The 19,233-nt window shown below is 31.9% G+C and overlaps 2 protein-coding genes across 3 annotated transcripts; one reads left to right on the top strand and one right to left on the bottom strand.

Moving 5' to 3' along the window:
• LOC130451685 (protein Wnt-11b-like) lies at positions 1 to 11,965 on the bottom strand. 2 transcript variants are annotated; one of them, XM_056790864.1, is made up of 5 exons: positions 11,745 to 11,965; positions 5,998 to 6,281; positions 2,413 to 2,753; positions 2,037 to 2,329; positions 149 to 1,420 (listed from the first exon to the last, which is right to left on the bottom strand). In XM_056790864.1, exons 1-5 carry the CDS (start codon positions 11,819 to 11,821, stop codon positions 1,246 to 1,248), a joined length of 1,170 nt encoding a protein of 389 aa, XP_056646842.1. In that variant the 5' UTR covers positions 11,822 to 11,965; the 3' UTR covers positions 149 to 1,245. The 2 variants fall into 2 exon arrangements, with proteins under 2 accessions (XP_056646843.1, XP_056646842.1); XM_056790865.1 differs by lacking the exons at positions 5,998 to 6,281; positions 11,745 to 11,965 and adding an exon at positions 2,849 to 3,337 and having other exon boundaries at positions 1 to 1,420.
• Positions 11,966 to 14,974: 3,009 nt separating this feature from the next.
• On the top strand, positions 14,975 to 18,022 carry LOC130451687 (uncharacterized). The gene is made up of 7 exons (XM_056790866.1): positions 14,975 to 15,023; positions 15,086 to 15,171; positions 15,303 to 15,666; positions 16,056 to 16,378; positions 16,974 to 17,078; positions 17,384 to 17,550; positions 17,864 to 18,022. The coding sequence occupies exons 4-7, from the start codon at positions 16,094 to 16,096 to the stop codon at positions 17,985 to 17,987; spliced, it is 681 nt and encodes a 226-aa protein (XP_056646844.1). The 5' UTR covers positions 14,975 to 15,023; positions 15,086 to 15,171; positions 15,303 to 15,666; positions 16,056 to 16,093; the 3' UTR covers positions 17,988 to 18,022.
• Positions 18,023 to 19,233: the final 1,211 nt, after the last annotated feature.

Consider the following 19,233-nt stretch of genomic DNA (forward strand, 5'->3'; position numbering starts at 1 on the left):
TTTTTTCTTATAATTGATAGTAGTGAAACTTTTTTAGTTGTGAAACCCTAAATAGATTGTAATTTTGTCAGCAGTTTGGAAATCCCAAATTTTACCAGCTTTATTAAACAGAAACGGATTGGGGGGAAATGCAAAATTGTTATTTTCGGTTACTTATTGATCTCAATGCTTAATCAATTACGTCTATTCTAATTGGTAACGAGTTCTATTAGCTTTTTGTCATGGGTACTGGATCATCTTTCACTTCAAGTTCATTGGTGTTGCTCTGAACTCTGAAGCGGGCTCGGCATTGAATTTGCTATTATTCTAAGCAACTTCATAATCAAATTCTAAAGTTCATTTAACATATAAATAATTTACAATTTGGAATAAAAATAACCTCAACAGGGACCAGTGATATAACAAGATCTAGAATTTTCTTCTAAAAAGTTTGTTGAAAATATTCAGTGAGCCCTACTATTGCTAGCTTTATTTCATTCAAAGCTCTAAGTATATATTCAATTGATAAGTTATTGCCCAGCCCAGAGGATATTAAAAAGATTTGTCTCCGATAATTTAGTTGCTTGCATCTGTAACGAGGTTTAATAAGTTCGTGGTTTTGAGACTTTAGCACTATTTCGTTGATAACAAGATCTTCACAAGTTTTAACATATATCACTAATTCAGGTGAATGTTCTGACTTTACACTTTTCAGTAAGCATGTCGTTAAACATTGCTATCCTAAATATTTAATGCATTTTGTATGGTAGTAGTTAACCCAAAAACTTTTCAATTTCTTTAATCTAACATATGAAAAATATTTTTTTCCTTCTTATTTACGGATCGTAATAATACTGAACAATGAAATCTTATCCAATTATTACGTATAAAATTTGAATACACGTGTTGTAATTAAATACTCTTCAATAATAATCCTAATAATTAAGCCAAATGGAGAAAATCATTAATTAATAGTGTAAAATTATACAGTTGAAGATCCTAAATAGCGATTTTTCAAAATATTGATGAACAATTGCACAACACTTACATAAACCATTTTTTTTTCACTAATATGGAGTGGGCATGGGTACAGCTAGCGCATTAATTAACGTAAATCTCTATTTTCAACATTCTGCCTTCTTTTTTAACCAAAACCAGACTTTTATGGTCCCAAAATGATGAAATAATTTAATCATATTTAAAAAGTGCTTACATTCAAATGCGCTAATTGCAACCTCCTTTTTATGTTTTTACACAAAATAAAATTTATAAACATTCATATACTTTGGTTTTAGTTCGACAAATTTTACATTTAACGTAACAACAGTTATAAAATTTGCATTGACATCTCTCTATTTTTTCCTCCACGACTGTCCTATAGCCTCTTCCACAACATAATTGCCTACAACTTTCTGGACCAATTGAAGAAACGTTGCAATATCTGAAAATAAAATAGAAGATTTTTGTTTAATTATTAAATATTTTAGTACATGTTTCAACATGAGAAAGCCTGAAAAATGTATATCACGCAGCAAAAGGTACACTATTGAAGATTGGTTGAAAAGAGGTGTAAGAATATTGTGCATTGTCTAATTACTCAATCATGTCCTCGTGGATAGAATAAAAAAGACCTGTAAGATAAGCACAGTTGTAATTAATAAAGTACAAACATATGATATAAGTAGCGAACTTATGCTGCACTCTAGATCGAAACCTTAAGCTCCTTAAGGTAAAAAAGCTAAGGTCTTTGTAGGTAGAACGCTTGAAATTATGGCACTATTAAAGATAACATGTATTTTGGAACGAATATTTCATAAAGAATGGGGTAAAATTCGATTCATTATGTATTTATTTGAATGCCGGTTTTTACGGTTCAAGAAATATAACCCACTTTAAATAAAATCTCAACACAAAATAATCAAAAATAGAATGTCAGGTGCATATTTTCTCTTAAAAAAATGATTTCGATTAGGTTTTATAATTCAATAGAGTTATCCGAGGCAAGGAAATTACATGTAATAACTTTTTACAACCCATGGACAAGATATTGAACTCACCTGCCAACTGTTCCAAAGCTGCCAAGTCTTTCGTCCCTAGTACAATAATCTGGTGATTTGGAAATATAAACAAGTTGCGTGCTGGAGAATTTTTTCCTACTTTTCGGTAAAATTTCCACCGAACCAGTACTATCTATTACATTTCCAATAACCATAAGAGCATTGGTATATTGTTCTAACAATCTAACACCTATCTCAGACATTGGTGGAAGTGCATTCCAGCATGTTTTTATATTGCATGAACCCGACACACCATGACATTTACATTGGGTGCGTAGACTACCACTCATAATCTGAAATAGGAAATTGTACTAAATTCTGATTCTGATAATAAAATAAAAATAAACGTTTCATCAAATAATGATTGAATGATTACCTTCCTACCAACTTTATTATTATGCAAATTTACAGCTGCAATAGAAGATCTTTCTACTCCTGCAGTCTCTGCACCATTCTGCATTTTCCCTTCCTTTTCATTCCTTTTATTTCGTGTAACTAGAGCACTTTTTTCGACATTGTCTATGAACCTTCTGGCGAACTGGATACCCCATTTAACATTATCACTACATCCACCCCATTGGAAGTCCCCGACGGGAACTGCGGTAGCTTTATTAGCACATGTACATTGATGTAAGGTGCCACTTGAGCAACCACGAGCCATTGTGTAAATAAGAGCTGCTGAGCTTATAGCATATACGTAAGCTTGTTCTCGAGTAGCTGAAAAATAAATGTAAGTAAGTAGTATATTAGATATATGCCTTAAAAATTAGAACATAACCTTATTGTGATATATGTGATATTCAAATACCCACACTGGAAATATTGAGATTTGAAAGTGGGAATTTCTTCCTCTTTAACCATGTCCGTGCTCGGACGAAGGCGACTTGTCACTTTACCTATGCTGTGCTCCCTTGTTAACACGTCATATAGAATGATAATCTACAGCCTATGTGGAGAGGTTGCACTAGGCACTATACTGTGATTTATCATTACCTTTCGAAAAGTAGCGTGCCCAATTTTCATTTTCAATGTTATTCAGACCAACAGTTGCGCTCGCTAATCTTTTTTTGATTTGTATCACATGATCATAGACTGTACAGATCGATCGTGGTAATTGCCAAACAGTAAACGAATAACGAAAAAAACTTAACCCAAAATAATTGAAGTGTGGAGTATTATGAAAGTGTAAAAATTGACTTTTTACATTCTTATTTGCTATCTAGCAACGAAAAACTCTGACATCTGGAGGTGAGAAGTATTACACTCAATCAGTTCTTATTTATTAGGAGTAAGACAACTGACGAATGAAATTGCCAATTAATAAGCATTGCAATGTCTAACGAAACGTCAAAAGTCATAAAAAATATAAGAGCAAAGAGATTCACTCACAGTGTACAAAAAATGGCCGAACGATCAGAGTCATGTGATGTACATAGCCGAACGCAGTAATTGAGGTTATATTAAAGATACATAGAGCATGTAAGTGAAATTGTACTATTCGAGGAGAGAGAACGAGCATTGATTTACCACTTTCTCTATTTACTAGTTATTAAAATTAAAACGTGTCATTCTCCTCGTTTGCCATGCCCGCCACTCACACAAAAGATAGTAGTGGTATCCCGATGTTCTCCATCATCAGAAGTATTAACTCTGGGTCCGAGCTCAGGCTTAAACTCCACAATCCAGTACCTTTTAGCCTGCTTATACTTCGTAACTTGATCAGATCATTAAAACCAAAAAACCTGAAGAATATTTAGCATATCATGTTTTCATATGTGAAAATTCCCACGCCTCTATTAAAACATTTCGTAACTTGTTAAGACTAGTCTCTCAATTGCTTTACTTTCTATTAAACTTTCTAGTAGTAATATAGAGTGCCATAAATATGAAATTCGTGTATTAAGACATTATTGCAAATAAAAGTTAAAAGCAACCATGGCAGCGGAGTTAATGAGCGGACGGCACAGCGTTTGTTTTAAGTTTCAATGGCGGAAATTTGACGCTTGAAGATCGTTCGCGCTCATGTCGAACACCTGCGTAGATAATGAAATTACAAGAGATCTGTGGAAAACCAATCTAGTACCAGCACTCCACGATTATCGGACTCTCTTGGACCTTCTAAAGAAATGTATCTTACAAGAAGACAATACTACATACTGCGAAATTTACACCGAATAAGATCGAAGAACTTGGCGATATTCAACACCTTCCACATCCAGCATTTAGTCCAGACCTTGCATATTTGAATTAGAATTAATATTTATTCAGAGCTATGGCTATGGAAATTGTTGCTGAGAAAAAATTTTTGCATCCAGGCTTAAAGAATGGTTTTACCGAGGTCTTAAATAGCTTGCTGAACGTTGGGTTAAAACCATAGAATACGATGGGCTTTCTTTTTGTAGGATTATTTCATAAACAAAATGAACATTAGAAACCGACATTAATTATTTACTCTATTTACATTTCGACGATCTTTTTCTTAGTACCTAAGTGGAAGTTGTTGATTTATTTGCTATTATCAGAATTATCAAAAGTTGTCTTTTTATAAGTTTTCGAATTCAATTGAGACGCTAGTAGAATTGAAGATGCAAATTCTTATTGAAATATCTAGTTTCAATGAATACAATAAATGGTGGCAATATCTTTTCAATTAAACGCCCGATCTGTTTACTCAAACAAAAAGATTTTTTTGCTTTCCATTTCACGTAATAGAGAACTTTCCTTCCCGTTTCTCTACGTCGAATACAAAAGAACATTGTCTGAAAAGATTAGAAAGTTTTCATAGAAACGAATTTCATTTAACGGGGGTTGGTATAGTATCCCTTCTATAGACGTTGGTAGCTCATTAGCCAATTTCGTGTGTGGAATAACTAATGCAAGAATTGTATTGCTAGTTGGAAACGACCAATAGTAGAAAGTTTCTACCTTTGAGATACGTAAGGATTTCTGTTTAAAGAATTGATTTGAGAGGTGAGAAACTATAGGTATCGTTTAAATTTAAATTTAAATCATAGTTTTATAGTACAATAGTGAGCGGATAAGGGCCGTTAAGCAAATAAGCCCTCGTGCCCCACTTGAAATTACTAAAGGCCCATGTCGTTTGAAAAGCCAATCGGGTGCTTTCGCTTGAGCCGTGCCACTAGGCAAGCTGTGAGCATTACACAAATATTTGAATGGCGCCCGTGTGAGAGCTGGATACTCACAGACGGGGTCTCAAGTTTTTTCATCCTCCGTGTCCGATTAAAAGTCGTCACTAGTCGAATTTCGCGATTATTTAATTGGAACATTGTTACCCTTATTGCCCGAGTGACTGGGCGCTCTAACGAGCTGGATCTTGCAGCCATCACTCACCAGCTGTTGTTGGACATTCTTACTCTCCAATACAAGCCTTAAGCTCACCGTTCCGGACGTTATGGCTTGTATAGTATTGAAATTACTGTGTCCACATTCCATCACAGCGAATACCTCGGCTTAAAAGACAGTTCCCCAAACGAGAAAAAATTTTGTGTACCAGGTGGCTCCATTATTTAGAAGGGCAGGCTTAGAGTCAATAATCCACTGCCCTTTATCCAGCCTCCGCGCCCTTATTATTAACGGCCATAGACACAATTTGATCAATACTCATCAAAATGATTGGAAATTCACCAGCGCCCTGTATACAGATTTTTGCTTGGCCAGTTGGTCCAGCCTGTAGTTCTTTAAGGATATTCAGCGTATGTACTGTCGTTATGGCTTCAAATTGTATCGTTAGATCCAAGAATGGAAAACCCTGAGATGCCAAGACAAGAGGGGCCTGAAAGAATACATTTCAACCGAGGATCGCCATGTAAATCATAATTTTTCTAAACATTGAGTTTATTTTCGACCACATGCGATGTAATTCGATTGGATTTAAATTCGTCCATTTTCATTTGATGTTGTTGATTTCATTTATTACAATATAAAGTATTATTTTACTCACATCTAGTAAGGTCTGGAGTTAGATAAGGAGCAGTTAGAATCGAGGAGCAATTCCATCTTCTATGTTTAAAAACGGATCTACATGTTTCAGATGCTAGTGTGGCTGCGGTTTGAATGTGAGGCATAATCTCCATAGAACGTCTACATAATTTTGCTTGGATTTTCTCAAATCCATATCTTCGTCTTGCTATTGTACAAATAGATTTTGATCCCGACCCAATTCCTCTCCCCAGATTGCTATTTAAAGTCGATATATTCCATTGAAAGTGGGAATGCTGAAGAGATCTGCGACAAAAAATTATATAGTATTAAGTGTATAAATACGGTCGTCGTTTATTACAAAACTAAATTGCATAAGTTACAAGGCAATTATTAGTATTGACAAATTATAATACACTTGATTCATTTCCTTTGAAGCTATTGTTTGGAGATTTAAAAATACTGTTTGACTGTTTGTATTGCGCATTCTACAAAATAAAGCGTATATATCTCAGACCTACCTACAATCTAAATAAATTTCTTAAAACTAACGAAACTTATTTGTACGAGCACAAAACACAATTGAAAGGTTGAAAAATCATTCTAGTTAAATATCCTGCACAGTAAAAAAGTTTTATACGATTGATTGTAAATAAAGAAAAATGGTAATTTGAGTATAAGTAAAAACGGCAATTGATATGTTTCCAAATAAAATTCTTGTTTAACCAAGTAGAAAAATGTAGTCAACAAAATTTTCAAAAGAGTCACAACATACAAGTGGTAGAGTAAAAATATTGTGCTACTGTCTGCTGCAGAAAATACGTTTAAGTTTTCGAATTAATTCGAAATTAAAGACTCAATATCTGTTGATATACATTATAATCTACAAACAGCAGAAAGCTCTCTTTCGTCAATCGAACTATTCAATTGGTGTCGATGAGATCGATTCATATTAGAGTAGCACCATTATGTAAGTATCTATAAAGGAAAACCAACAGACTAGCCGAGGTGGGAGAGTTGAACCATCTTTCAAAATAGTATTTAAAATTAACGCGATATAATGCGAAATATAAGTATTTTTGTCTATCATCGATGAATGTAGCTTGAAGTGTGCTAAGTGGTTTTTCTTTATTATCAGAGGTTTTTCTATGCCATAAACTGAATGTGAACGGAAGAATTGCACCAAGTTGGATGCGGAAGACATGGTCAATGTTTCGTATGTATATCTTTTTTTGTGGGAACTTTAAACGTGGTTTCATTTGTTTTCTGTCTTTTTTTTTTTAATTACAGTACCTACCTACACGATGCCCTTTCAATACACGCACACAAAAAAATAATTCGAAAATATCATAGATGAAATTAAGGGAGACGCTTCTATTAGAAATTTCATAAATTCGAAGAAAAAATTGTTAGTACAAAACATCGCGGGTATTTACAGTAAGCAACGAGAAGTTGGTTTGACCAAAAAACGAAGTTCGCAGTTGGCATTTGAATTTTCAACAGTGAATTAAAAAAATTTCTTGGCAGCTGAACCATAAATAACTCTGCCGGGGGAGATTGGTTTTAGGTCTTGCTTTCCAGATGCGAAACAAAATAATTACGATACCGAAAAGAAAAACTCTGCTTTCGTGATTCGTTTCAGAGTTTCTTTTCCAGATGCGTAACAAAAAATACGATGGCAAAACGGATTCTAATAACGAAAATGTTGTACCGTACGTTGATAGTTCCTGTGATGATAATATTAAGGAGAATCATGACATGAAAGATCGTTGGTACTGCTTTCTATGGTGGATATGCTCATGAGCTATGTGTAAGGCTTACAGAAGATATGGATGATTTTTTTGTCACGATTATAAACGAAAATAGTCAAATTATAATGAATAAGTGACAACGTGAACGTTTATGTGAATGTTTATTGTTGTCATTTTGTTTATTTTAGAACATTTTGGTATTTTTCTTCAATGATTCAAGTTCAAAATTAATTTTTCCTTTCCCAAAAATAGTAAGGTCAACTCTCCCCATACTCCGATTCAAGTGCCCACGTTGCTGGGGAGATTTGACTCAAAGAATGGCAAGAAACAAATCATATACAAGGAACACATGAAGTAAGCCTCGAAAAATTGGAAACGTCTTTGTTTCTTGTGATTTCTCCGCAGTCAAAATATAAAAACTGCTGTTCAGGTCCATATCACGATTATATTATTGTAGCGGTAAAAGTTATTTTGTTGATGGATGAGTGAACAAAAATTTTTCACACCATATATTTATATCTATGATAAAATTTATCCAATTGTGATAAAATAAAGTTAAAAAATAATAAAGCGTAAGAATGTTGCCTGTCGATTTTATTTAAGCATCAGGTACGATTTCATAATAAGAATAAAAAGGCGGTTTCAACTCTATTGTATATCTCCTGCTAATAACCAGAGGGAGGAGTACTACAGAATGTTTTAATGTCATTAATGTTTCAACTTAATCGCATACTTTCAATATAGGTAGGTGTTAATTGTATATATTTTTACAATAATTTTGTATTAATCATTGGCGTAGGTAGGAACTCAGTCGAAAGGATCTTTATATTCGCCGAGAGCTTAATCAATATTAATAATAATACATTGGAGTAAAAGGCTTCAATTGAGAATCTACCATTGTCTCGTCGATTTATATCGTGGGGCATCAGATCCTCGTATTATCGAAAAACGTTATCTAAAAACTCTCTAATTCTGGAAACCACATATAACTTCTAAATGGAGACTACATATTTGTCAAAAGCACGCGTGTACCGATCGGAACGTCGACCGTTTGCGGACGCTATTTACATCTGACCAGCGCCTAACCTTTCTTGGCGCATATAAGGGCGAGAATTTTCTATGTGCGGATCGACCTATACAAGATGAAGGCTGGATTATGTACCATGACAACGTACCGATCCTATCCTCATTGATTCTGCCGGCATTTTTGCCAAAAAATACATTCCAACGATATCGCACCTTCCTTACACTCCCCACGAGACTTTTTTCATTTCCTAAATTGAATCAAACCTAAAAAGAACACATCAAGAAGAAGAAACTAACCGTGATTATAAAAATGGTTAACTATTGTCAAGGTGAATTATGAAATTTGGTGTCACACTGTATTGGCTAGACTTTTATCGATAAATTTTCGGAACTTGATTGCCACACCTCGTATAGCCCGATGAAACCATTCCAGCAACCCTCCCGTGTAATTTACGGGCGCCATGCAGCCAAACTTGTATGATATTATCACCCCATAATTATGGTTTTCGTCAAATTCACGCGATACATTTCTGATAATAAATTAGTTGGGTTTATTGTTAAAGAACTGAAATGAAATTTATCACAATTAAAACTTATTAGAATTATACTATTTTCAAAAATGGATTCTTTTATATTTTGTACTTTCTAATGTTAACTAATTTACAATAATAAATATCAGACACGTTTTAATTGATCTTGAACTATAGTTGCAGATATTTATAGAAATTAAAACTTAAGACTTGGTTTGAATACTGTTAATTGTTTGTGATTAGTCTAAAATTGACTAATTGACACACGGAATATCTGGATCTAGAATAATTGTAGTAGAAGTAAGTACATCTACATGTATGATTAAATGAATAATGATTCCCTTAAGATAGTACAGGATTACACTCTACTATTATAACCTTGGACACGGAAAGAAGTATTTCGTTGTATAAGACTAAAATAATGCATACACTTAACCTATTTCTTTAAATTTCAAGATTTAGTACTTAAGCTTTGCTAATAAATTATAGTAACTTTATACATTATTTATCACTAGTTGCTTGACATTGCAACGAAATTGCATGATATGAAATTAGTTAAAAACGGTGACACGCAAAAGATACCGTGAGTAGTTATTTGAAAAGTAAGAGAGTAGACAATAAAAAGTTATTTTCCTTTTCTCGCCGCGTATTTTCACGATACCCTATTATATAAGTATTTTTGAAAAGATAATGTTACATTGTATCATTAATTAGCAGTGAAATGTTCAAAAATTTGTCTATAACTACACTAACACTCAAAAAATTACAGTGTCTGCCACGCGTTTCGTTAACCAAGTTATTGTCTTCAAAGACAGAGAAGTAAATAATTTATATGTCGACCCTACGGTTCAAAAACTAGTGGTTTTAGCTAAAAACTTTTCAATTTTCAAATTAATGTTAAAAAAAATCATTTTGATCATGAAACATTGATTTTAATAAGACAAAACAACCTTCTGAAATAATGGATGTTAGGTTTCAAAACTTGCAGTTTCATGAGAACACGTAAGCAGCTTGTTAGGAGATTGAGATTCTGTTCGCCTCACTGAAGTTCCCAATACATTATGTTGGAGTTGGAGTCTAATTTTATCAGTACAAATATCTGTAAAACGAGCCAACTTTTCAAATATTGATTAAAAGTAGCTCGACCGGTTAGGTTTTCATATAGGTTAACTTGAAGGAAAAACATTTTCTCGTATTTTCTGATTAATTAACATCACAGTGACACATGACGGTTGTATCACTAAAACTGTCCGAGTTAATGAGAACGGTGTCGTTACTAAAAGCAAGAAAAAAACAGGTTTTCAAAGACTCAGAAAAATAATTGTGATTGGAAAGACGGGTTCAAAGTACAAAAACAAAATAGCAGGATCCCTTGCGCCGTGGAATTGCAGAATTTCAAAATCGACGTCATAAAATGAGATTGTACAATTAGTAGATATTGATTATTCGAAAACTAAAATATAAGATTATCCTGCCAGTGCCCTGACGTATTCTTTAAAATAATATCTAAAAAATTTGAATTAAGTAACCGATGTTTTTATAAATATTTTTCGATAATGAATAACACAAATCGGATAGACAAAGAATTTATAATATGACCGATAAGTTTTCATTTATCCATAACGGATTGACCATGTAATTATTCTAAATTGAAGTATCGGCTCAGAGAAAAAAAAGATGATGGAAATAACGGATTAACTTTTATTCTGGAATGTTCGTTTTTCCTTTCATTGTTGATAAATTGAATATTTTTACATGGACAGTAGCACATTTTTTAAATCATTTTTTTCTGGATATTAATACCCCGAAATATCAAGACATTACGTTAGGTTAGGTTGTAAGAAAATAAGACGTTGAAAATGACTACACACAGAATGAAATAAAAACAACCATGCAGAGAGGACAAGTCCAAGGACATACATAAAAATTAATGTGTTTATAACTAAGACAAAATAAGTATATACTCATTTTTATCCTTTCTTTGGCAACATTTTAAATGTCGAATTGGAAAAGAACATGTTCAATTGCTTTCATCAACATCTCGAATTTTTGTCAGTAGTGAAATCAATCTGTTTAGTTTATATCAAATAAAATTTTTAAGATAAAATTAAAGTAAAATAAACCATTATTACTATAATGATAATTACATCTTGTATGGTTACATTGTTAAATTATTATTCAAAATTCGCATATACTGCCAATATGTTAAATTTTTGCTTCTGTTAAAAAAATGTTTTTCATTTCGAGGGCGTTTTTATTATCTACAAATCAGATATTTATTACTGACCACAAAAGACATAGTTAACCATAGATTTAAAAATAACAAAAAATTATCAATAACCTCTTATTCGCCAAATTATATAAATTACCGAAAAGTGATTTGAAAAACATCAATAATAATTTACAAAAAGTAAAATTTCTAAATAGTTAACCAAGTATTTGAAAAAATAAAAAATACTCACAGCCATCGAATTGATTCTCCAAAACGAATAGAAAACATAAAAAAATACAATAAATACACGAACAGTACTCTAGCCATAGCGTCGAATAGCCGTCACATTATTTTTGGACAAATACCTCCAAAAAAAGAATTCGGATTATGGAAGACATCAAGGAAAAAAGCGCTTACATATAAATGTTATCGTTGAATTGTCCTTCACGCAAAGGACGACCGATACTAACTGATGTTGAAGGTTCTAGTCGCCCGTTTAAAAGCATTCAACAACTCTTTTTGGTATTCGGAAAAATCTGAAATCGTCTAAGAACACTCTAACCGAACTATTGCGTGAAGAGTTATTGAAAATGACGAAAAGGAAGATATTGAAAGGAAAACAACTCAGAAAAGTGATAATTAATAGTTTACTAACAGGACATAGGACTAGGAATTTTTATTGCCTTGATAAATGAAATAAAAATGTGATTTTATAGTAATATAATAGTGCCATATATTTTTTCTCAAGAGGAGCACTATACAAAAAAATATTTGAAAATAGGGAAACAAATAATGGGCATTAAATACAATAATTTGGGTTTATAAACTTCATCATACAAAAGCACTTGCAATCTCGTTACCATATTTCGTATAAGTACAATATTTTTAATGAAACTCAATTTTTTAAAGTAAACAATTCAACATCCTTGTATAGTATATTAAAAAAATTAAGTTATTTCCTAGAACCAATAGACCCAATTAAAAAAATAAAATTCTTCAAAATCCCGATTTTCATTCTTTATTAAATAATTAACTACGTATTGAGAATGGAAAACAGTAAAAACGGAAAATGTTGGAAATGACTGCCTCCAGCATAAATACTCAACTTCTAACCACTATTGTACGAATATTACAATTAAAACGAAACTCAGGATATTATATATGGGTTATAGAACAAAAACTTTCAGAAACTAAAAGGCATTTCAGGTAATTTTCGTATTCTGCAAAATTATAAGAAAGTAAGTTTAACTTGGCTATCGAAAACGAACATCATAATGTAAATATGAGTTTTCTACTTCCAGTTAAGTTTAACAGAAGTGGAAAATTTACAATAGTTCCTTAAAAAAATCTTCAAGGTTACACACAGAGTAAAAAAAAATTCTATTCATTCTATAGTGGTTACGTATTATTTTCAAATTTTATACTTTACGTCGATGAAACACCGACGAGATTAAATTATTTGAAATAAACCACGAACAATTTTGCATCTAGTAATAATATTTTAGCCTCGCTTTATCGTAATAGATTGTAATATGTGCTATTCGAGTATATAATCTTTGGTGTTAGTTATGTTCTGTGTTAAATGTCAAATATTTTTTCTTCTTACTTATGTTCTGTGTTAAATGTCAAATATTTCAGTATTACTTTTTTCTTCTTTTTGACTTTTGCCGTCTGTTTCGATTTAGTACTAACATTAAATTAACTAAGAAAAACATGGATGTATAACGAACAGAACACTTTGAATATATTTTTATTTTCTAAGAACGCATTTTCAAATTGCAACAATAGCGCTGTAAGGGAAACAATTCAAATTTGAAAAAAATCTATTTTGACATTGATCATAAAATCCAGTTTGACATTAATAGTGTGACACTTTTAAATTATACTTATAAAATAATTTGCTGTGTATTTTTGAGTTTTCAATTGTGACTTTAATCTATATGTGAGATATTTTTAGACCTGTTGAATATATAAATAAAAAATAAATCTTCAGAAAATAATGTCCTCCTCAACTGCTGCGAATATCGTTGAAATGAATGGTAAGTAGAAAATTTTGATATTTTTTTAAAATCACTTCTGAATAATATTTTAGTGTGATAATTTAAACTGAAATTTAGATAGTAAATCTTTTATACTGTTCCACAAGTTCAAATACCTATAGTTAAAGTTAGTCTTTGTCAACTACTCTGTATAAAAAATTTGGATGAATTGGCATTATTTTTCCAAGCTTTCCAAATTTATTTATTTCTTTTTTCAAGGACAATGAGTAAGATTGTATTATAAGTTTCTTAAGTTGTAGATTATATCTACAGATCACTTAGACTTAGATAGATCACGGACTATGTTATTGACTCTAATCAAATTAACCTCGACTGGGGGTCTCAACCTGAACTATTATATGACATTCCTCATAAAAAACTGGCAAACTTAAATTTTATTAATGGCGCGTAATTTGAATTATTTGGTAGTTCACATTGCTACTTCAGAACTAATAAACTTTAAATTTCATGTTTTTGTTCATATTTTAAAGATACGTATCACAAAAGATGAAATTTTGTACAGTATTACAATAGATGAAATTTTGTACAGTATCACAATAGATGAAATTTAGGGAATGTAGACAAATCGGGTTTTAATAGACATATGATAATCCTTTGATTATAATAATGACCTGAACAAAACATGTTATTATTTATTAAAGTGAAAACACTTTATATTAAATCCCTTATAGTTAATTTAGTATTATTTATAGCCAACAGTCATCTAATAGAACATTGCCATTTTTAATTTTAAAAACGCTGCAATGAGCCTTTCCATAGATGCTTTTTTGTTAATACCGACTATTTGAATAGTATATTTGCCATTCTGTGAATTTATTTATATATTTTTTGCAAATATCATAAAATTCTTGTGATTATAAAAGCTTTATTGTGATATACTATATCTTCAACTAATATATAATGTAATTCATTGGATCGACAAGCTCCCGCCTATCTCAAGACTAAAGTAACTGCAAAAATTAATTTGGTTAAACTGGAAAGTACTAACCTGAATATTAAGTGAATGTAATACTGTTCTCATTAGATAGGCATAATCTGGCAATTCATTAATAAATTTAATGATTTCTTCGAGTGTAAAATTTTTAGATTGTTGTAGTTAATGCGTTCAGTCTGATTTTGTTTGCGTAACTTCATGTAAGTGTAGGTGGATACTATGGTATCAATAGACTTTTTAGCGAAAAATAATAACCCCACACTGTCCAAGCTCAACAATTATAGAATTTTCAGAAGAAGAAAATATTTGTGTCAAAATTAAACCTTATTTTGTTCGTCAAATTACTCTACTCGAATCGCTCTTTTCGCTATTTCACTCATAAGCTAAAACGTTACTTTTGTCACTTATTTTTTATCAATATATACCAATAATACAACCGTTCTCACTATAATTGGAAAGGGGAATAACTAAATTGAACGAAATAGTTTACCATATTCCCATTACACCTTTTCCTTTCGTTATATATGGATATATTGTATGTTTTATTGAATTGGTTTTATTAATGAGTCTAGCATCAATATTTTTTAAATTTTTTAGGCACCCAAGAAAATTCCCAATTCATAATTGGAAAAAATATTTTCGATGCAGAATTGTTACCATCAAATCCTACTCAACTAGCAACGGTAAGTTAACTTGTTAAATAGTTGTATTGTTATTTAGTGTGTGAATGATGATTTAAGAGTCAATCCCTTAAATTTTAAACACTAGACGTCTTATCAATAAGTTTCACAATAAAGGTTCACTTATATTCTAGACTTCAAAGGCAGTAATAAAATTAGACAGACATCCTAACGATACCAATGGGAAAATATCAAAATACTCAGCATCTTTGATCAACATAAAATTGAGATCACGAAATAAATCTGCAGTACTTAAACCAAGAGTGCCCTCAAGTATTCCATCATCTATTACCAAACGATCCACACCTCATAATAATACCATAAAATCAAACGTTAACAAACTGACTAGATCAGATTCATGTTTGCTGAGAGGTTTTAGACAAAATATCAGTAGACACGTCGTAGCACTTCCATTACTCAACAAAAAATTGTTCAAAATACAGAAGCCTGTTTTGGATGTTCATAAAAATTTTGAACAGACAAAGAAAAAACTTGAAGGTATGGGAAAGAATGTTTGCTATAACAATCAATTATTTCCTCTCTCTGGTGAGTTAAAACTTTTTACAATAAATCAGTAAAATTACCTCATGCTTACATCATTATTTACTTTTTTTTAGCTCTACAGATTTTTAATTTCTAGATAACAATAATAAGTAAACTATTAGTTGTATTGATCAATATTCAAATGAAATTACAATTGCTCTCTCATAACAACAGAAATTCACTACATTTCTATTTATATTCTATGCTCGTTATCATTCAATCAAAATAAAAACTACTTTGCTTAAACCAAGTCTTGAAAATCTTGACTAAAATTTCTTGAAAGATCACAATGTGACAAACTCTCTAAAGTTTCATCGAAGTTTTCAATGTGTATTTTTCATTAGGAATAATTGCTTCCCAAAAAAATATCCCGAAGATCTCGATGGATATATGCACGGACCAACAATCTAAGAAAAACGTCATTGTAGAACTTTTGGATAGTATCATAAAGGAAGTGAAAATTTCCTATCCATTAGAACAAATGAATATCCTCAAAGGTGAAAAGACCGAACTATATGTCATCATCAATAAGCAGCACATCAAAGTTAAGGAGATCGTAAGAAATCGGCAAATATTGGTCAATGATAAAAAAGATTCATGTTTGAAACTTGAAGCACTCGAAGAGAAGCTCAAAGCACAAAAAAAGCTCAATACAGAAGCTTGCCAGGTAACTTTTCACCATATTATGAAAATTTTATTGAACATATAACCAAGGTGTTGATTAAATATAAAAATTACAGAAATGGTCAAAATAATCTTATAAATTAATATAAATCTTACTGTATTAGTAACTAAAAGATAATGTCTGATATATGAGCATTCGTTGCGTAGACTATTTCAGGAGGGGATCAATTAAAACCTATAGGCTTAGGTACTTAAGCCAACTGGATTCACAAGGCATCTATAATTAACTGATTTAATCAACCGCAGTTTTGTTTTTATTTTTCCATTAAAAATTACTCCTTACAGTGACTTATGATCTTCTACCATCATCAAGAAAGACCTTCACAACCCTCAATATTCAGATTTCGAAATTTCATTAGATAGTTTATGTATAACCCTTCAAAAGATAGGAGGGTTAAGGGAACTTTTGAATAGCAATACATACAACATTTGTGGTTTTATGAAGGCATCGACTGTAAGTTAGTTACCGTGTCCAGTGTCAGACCAGTGCCCTGTATTGTACGCGATTGTATTCATTTTAGTACTTAAAACTGTTGCGGATTTAAAACGATAACTATTCATCTTCGTGATTGTTTCAGATCATTAGAAGTTTACAGAGAGACATTGAAGAACAACGCTCCAACCACAAAAAATATAGTCACATGCTTCATGGTATTATCAAGGCATTACTTAAAAGAATGGAAGTAAGTATGTGATTCAATATTTTATTTCCTATTTTGTTACGTATCCGTTTCTTGTCAATTTAACATTTAGAATAACTAGTTGTTCCGTATAACGCTTTTGTGAATTAGACATAACTACTACATCTTTATCTATTTTCATCTACGCCTATAAACAACCATTAGGTATCAGAAGCAGAGATAAAAAATCATTATGCCAGATTCCCAACAAAAAAACATAACTGCAATATTTCAGTCATATGATTATTCAATTTCAAAACAACAGAATTGCTAAATCAAAAAAAAAACAATATTGATTTCTTTTATAGGAGTTGGAATTGAATATCGAAGTAGACAAAAAGAATATCGCTGATCATCAAACTCGAATAAACATGAGTAGTAAAGTTATAAAAAAGATGAAAATAAAAATTAGAGACTTAGAAAATGACAAGAAAAACGCTAAAAGCCTCAATACTCATCTTAACAAAAAATTGGAGTAAGTAAAAGCACAAGTAATTTTGTAACTATATGCATCTTAACGCGTCTATTCATCTTATGCTCATTAAATATGTCCATTAACTTGTAGCAAATATGGAACTCATTGATCAGGAATTCTATTTCAATTACTAACCTCAAAAATCGCATCATTGTCGAAGGTTGAAAACTAACTACTACTATAACATAATCAGGAATTTACTGCCATATTTTAGCATATTGTTATGTGTTGCAATAATTACCTGATTGAAATTCTTTACTCCTTACACTTCTGTGCACACATATGTCTAATATAACATTTTTTTCGATTTCAGACAATCAAAATACCAGCTGAAGGTTCAAGAAAACATGCTCCAAAAATTGTCAGATAAATCGATGTCCAAATGTTTAATCCAAATAGCGCTTAGAGCTTTCTCTGAAATTTTGATGTATATCTAAATCTCACCGTCATAATAAATCTTATTTTTTTTGCACCTACTCGTTTATTACTGGACACAATTTGTGTGTGAAATATTATTGAATTTGGAATTCATAATTTTTTGTACAATGTTGATTGAAAAAAATCAAAAAAGGGAGCATGGTATAATACCATTACATATACATTTTCAGAATTAATTTAATTATAACGAACACATAATGAAGTGAAAAATATAAAGAATTTATTGTAGAGATAAGCTAGATTACAGAGGTGGGGAGCCTTTTTACCATTAGAGGCCACATTTAAATCGGGCAGCAATAAGAGAGGCTGCATAAGTATATTTGGATCAAGCTTCGTAACACACAGCTGTAATTGATTCTCTGAATGTGCATCTGTAATTTGCGATCTTAAATTTGTTTTTATTTTTGGCATGAGAGAAAATGTTGTCTCGCAGGAAAGTAAACGGCGAGCATGTTCTCGAAGGCATGGACATTCAACAGCATTTTTCCAGATTTCTATGGGATCCTTTTCAGCGTTAAAAAGGGATTTGATGATACTATCTTCCCCTAAAGCAATTAACTCCATTTGTAGTTCCGCAGGAGCCTCGGATACATCTCCAACATTCTAAAGGAGTACGCGAATATTTTGCATTACCAATGAAAATGAAAAAAGAAAAAACACACACATAAGCCGGCTTTTTTTCGTTTAGTTCATTCTTATTGCAAACTTGGGGCCGCTAAAAACTGTTTAAAAAATTAACATTGAGTGTCCAAGTCTGAAACGGATGGTCTGTGGGCCAGAGTCTCGCTCATACGTGTTAGGGTCCGTTTCATACTAGTATTCTGACAATGTACAATAGTTGTTTGAAACGAACTCTACCATTTTGTACTAGGTGGCAAAGGGCCGCGCAAGAACCACGCGGAGGCCGCAGGTTTCCCACCTATGAGCTAGAATTTAACCAGTGATTTATCTGACATATTTATCATGCCAATTTTTCTACGTCCCAAATCTCGCTTTAAACAGTGAAGAACATAAATAACCATAAAAATTTGATCCAACGTAATTCGGCTTATCTTTCTGCAACAAGATGGAACAAATGGACAGGTGTACCTGTCGGGATGAAACAAACATTTTCTCTTCGACTAAAACGGTTTTTTTTTCCAGGGTTTTGGTATCTCATAACAGCGGGCCGTGATCTTATTGGCAGAAAAGTGATTTTTGCTTGATTGAAGCACGTTTGGGGTATAATGGTTTACCCATTGACAA

This window comes from Diorhabda sublineata, chromosome X (assembly GCF_026230105.1).
Source record: "Diorhabda sublineata isolate icDioSubl1.1 chromosome X, icDioSubl1.1, whole genome shotgun sequence".
Taxonomy (NCBI): Eukaryota; Metazoa; Arthropoda; class Insecta; order Coleoptera; family Chrysomelidae; genus Diorhabda; species Diorhabda sublineata.

What these genes read in the sequence shown, in the direction of transcription:
- LOC130451685 (XM_056790864.1), bottom strand. Translation starts at nt 11,821, where the DNA reads ATGGCTAGAGTACTGTTCGTGTATTTATTGTATTTTTTTATGTTTTCT. An exon ending in AACTCCAGACCTTACTAGAT is followed by an intron (nt 2,754 to 5,997) that starts GTGAGTAAAATA and finishes TTTATTTTTCAG; the next exon opens with CTACTCGAGAACAAGCTTAC. An exon ending in AGCTTTGGAACAGTTGGCAG is followed by an intron (nt 1,421 to 2,036) that starts GTGAGTTCAATA and finishes TTTTATTTTCAG; the next exon opens with ATATTGCAACGTTTCTTCAA.
- LOC130451687 (XM_056790866.1), top strand. Translation starts at nt 16,094, where the DNA reads ATGGATATATGCACGGACCAACAATCTAAGAAAAACGTCATTGTAGAA. An exon ending in TCAATACAGAAGCTTGCCAG is followed by an intron (nt 16,379 to 16,973) that starts GTAACTTTTCAC and finishes TGATTGTTTCAG; the next exon opens with ATCATTAGAAGTTTACAGAG. An exon ending in CATCTTAACAAAAAATTGGA is followed by an intron (nt 17,551 to 17,863) that starts GTAAGTAAAAGC and finishes TTTCGATTTCAG; the next exon opens with ACAATCAAAATACCAGCTGA.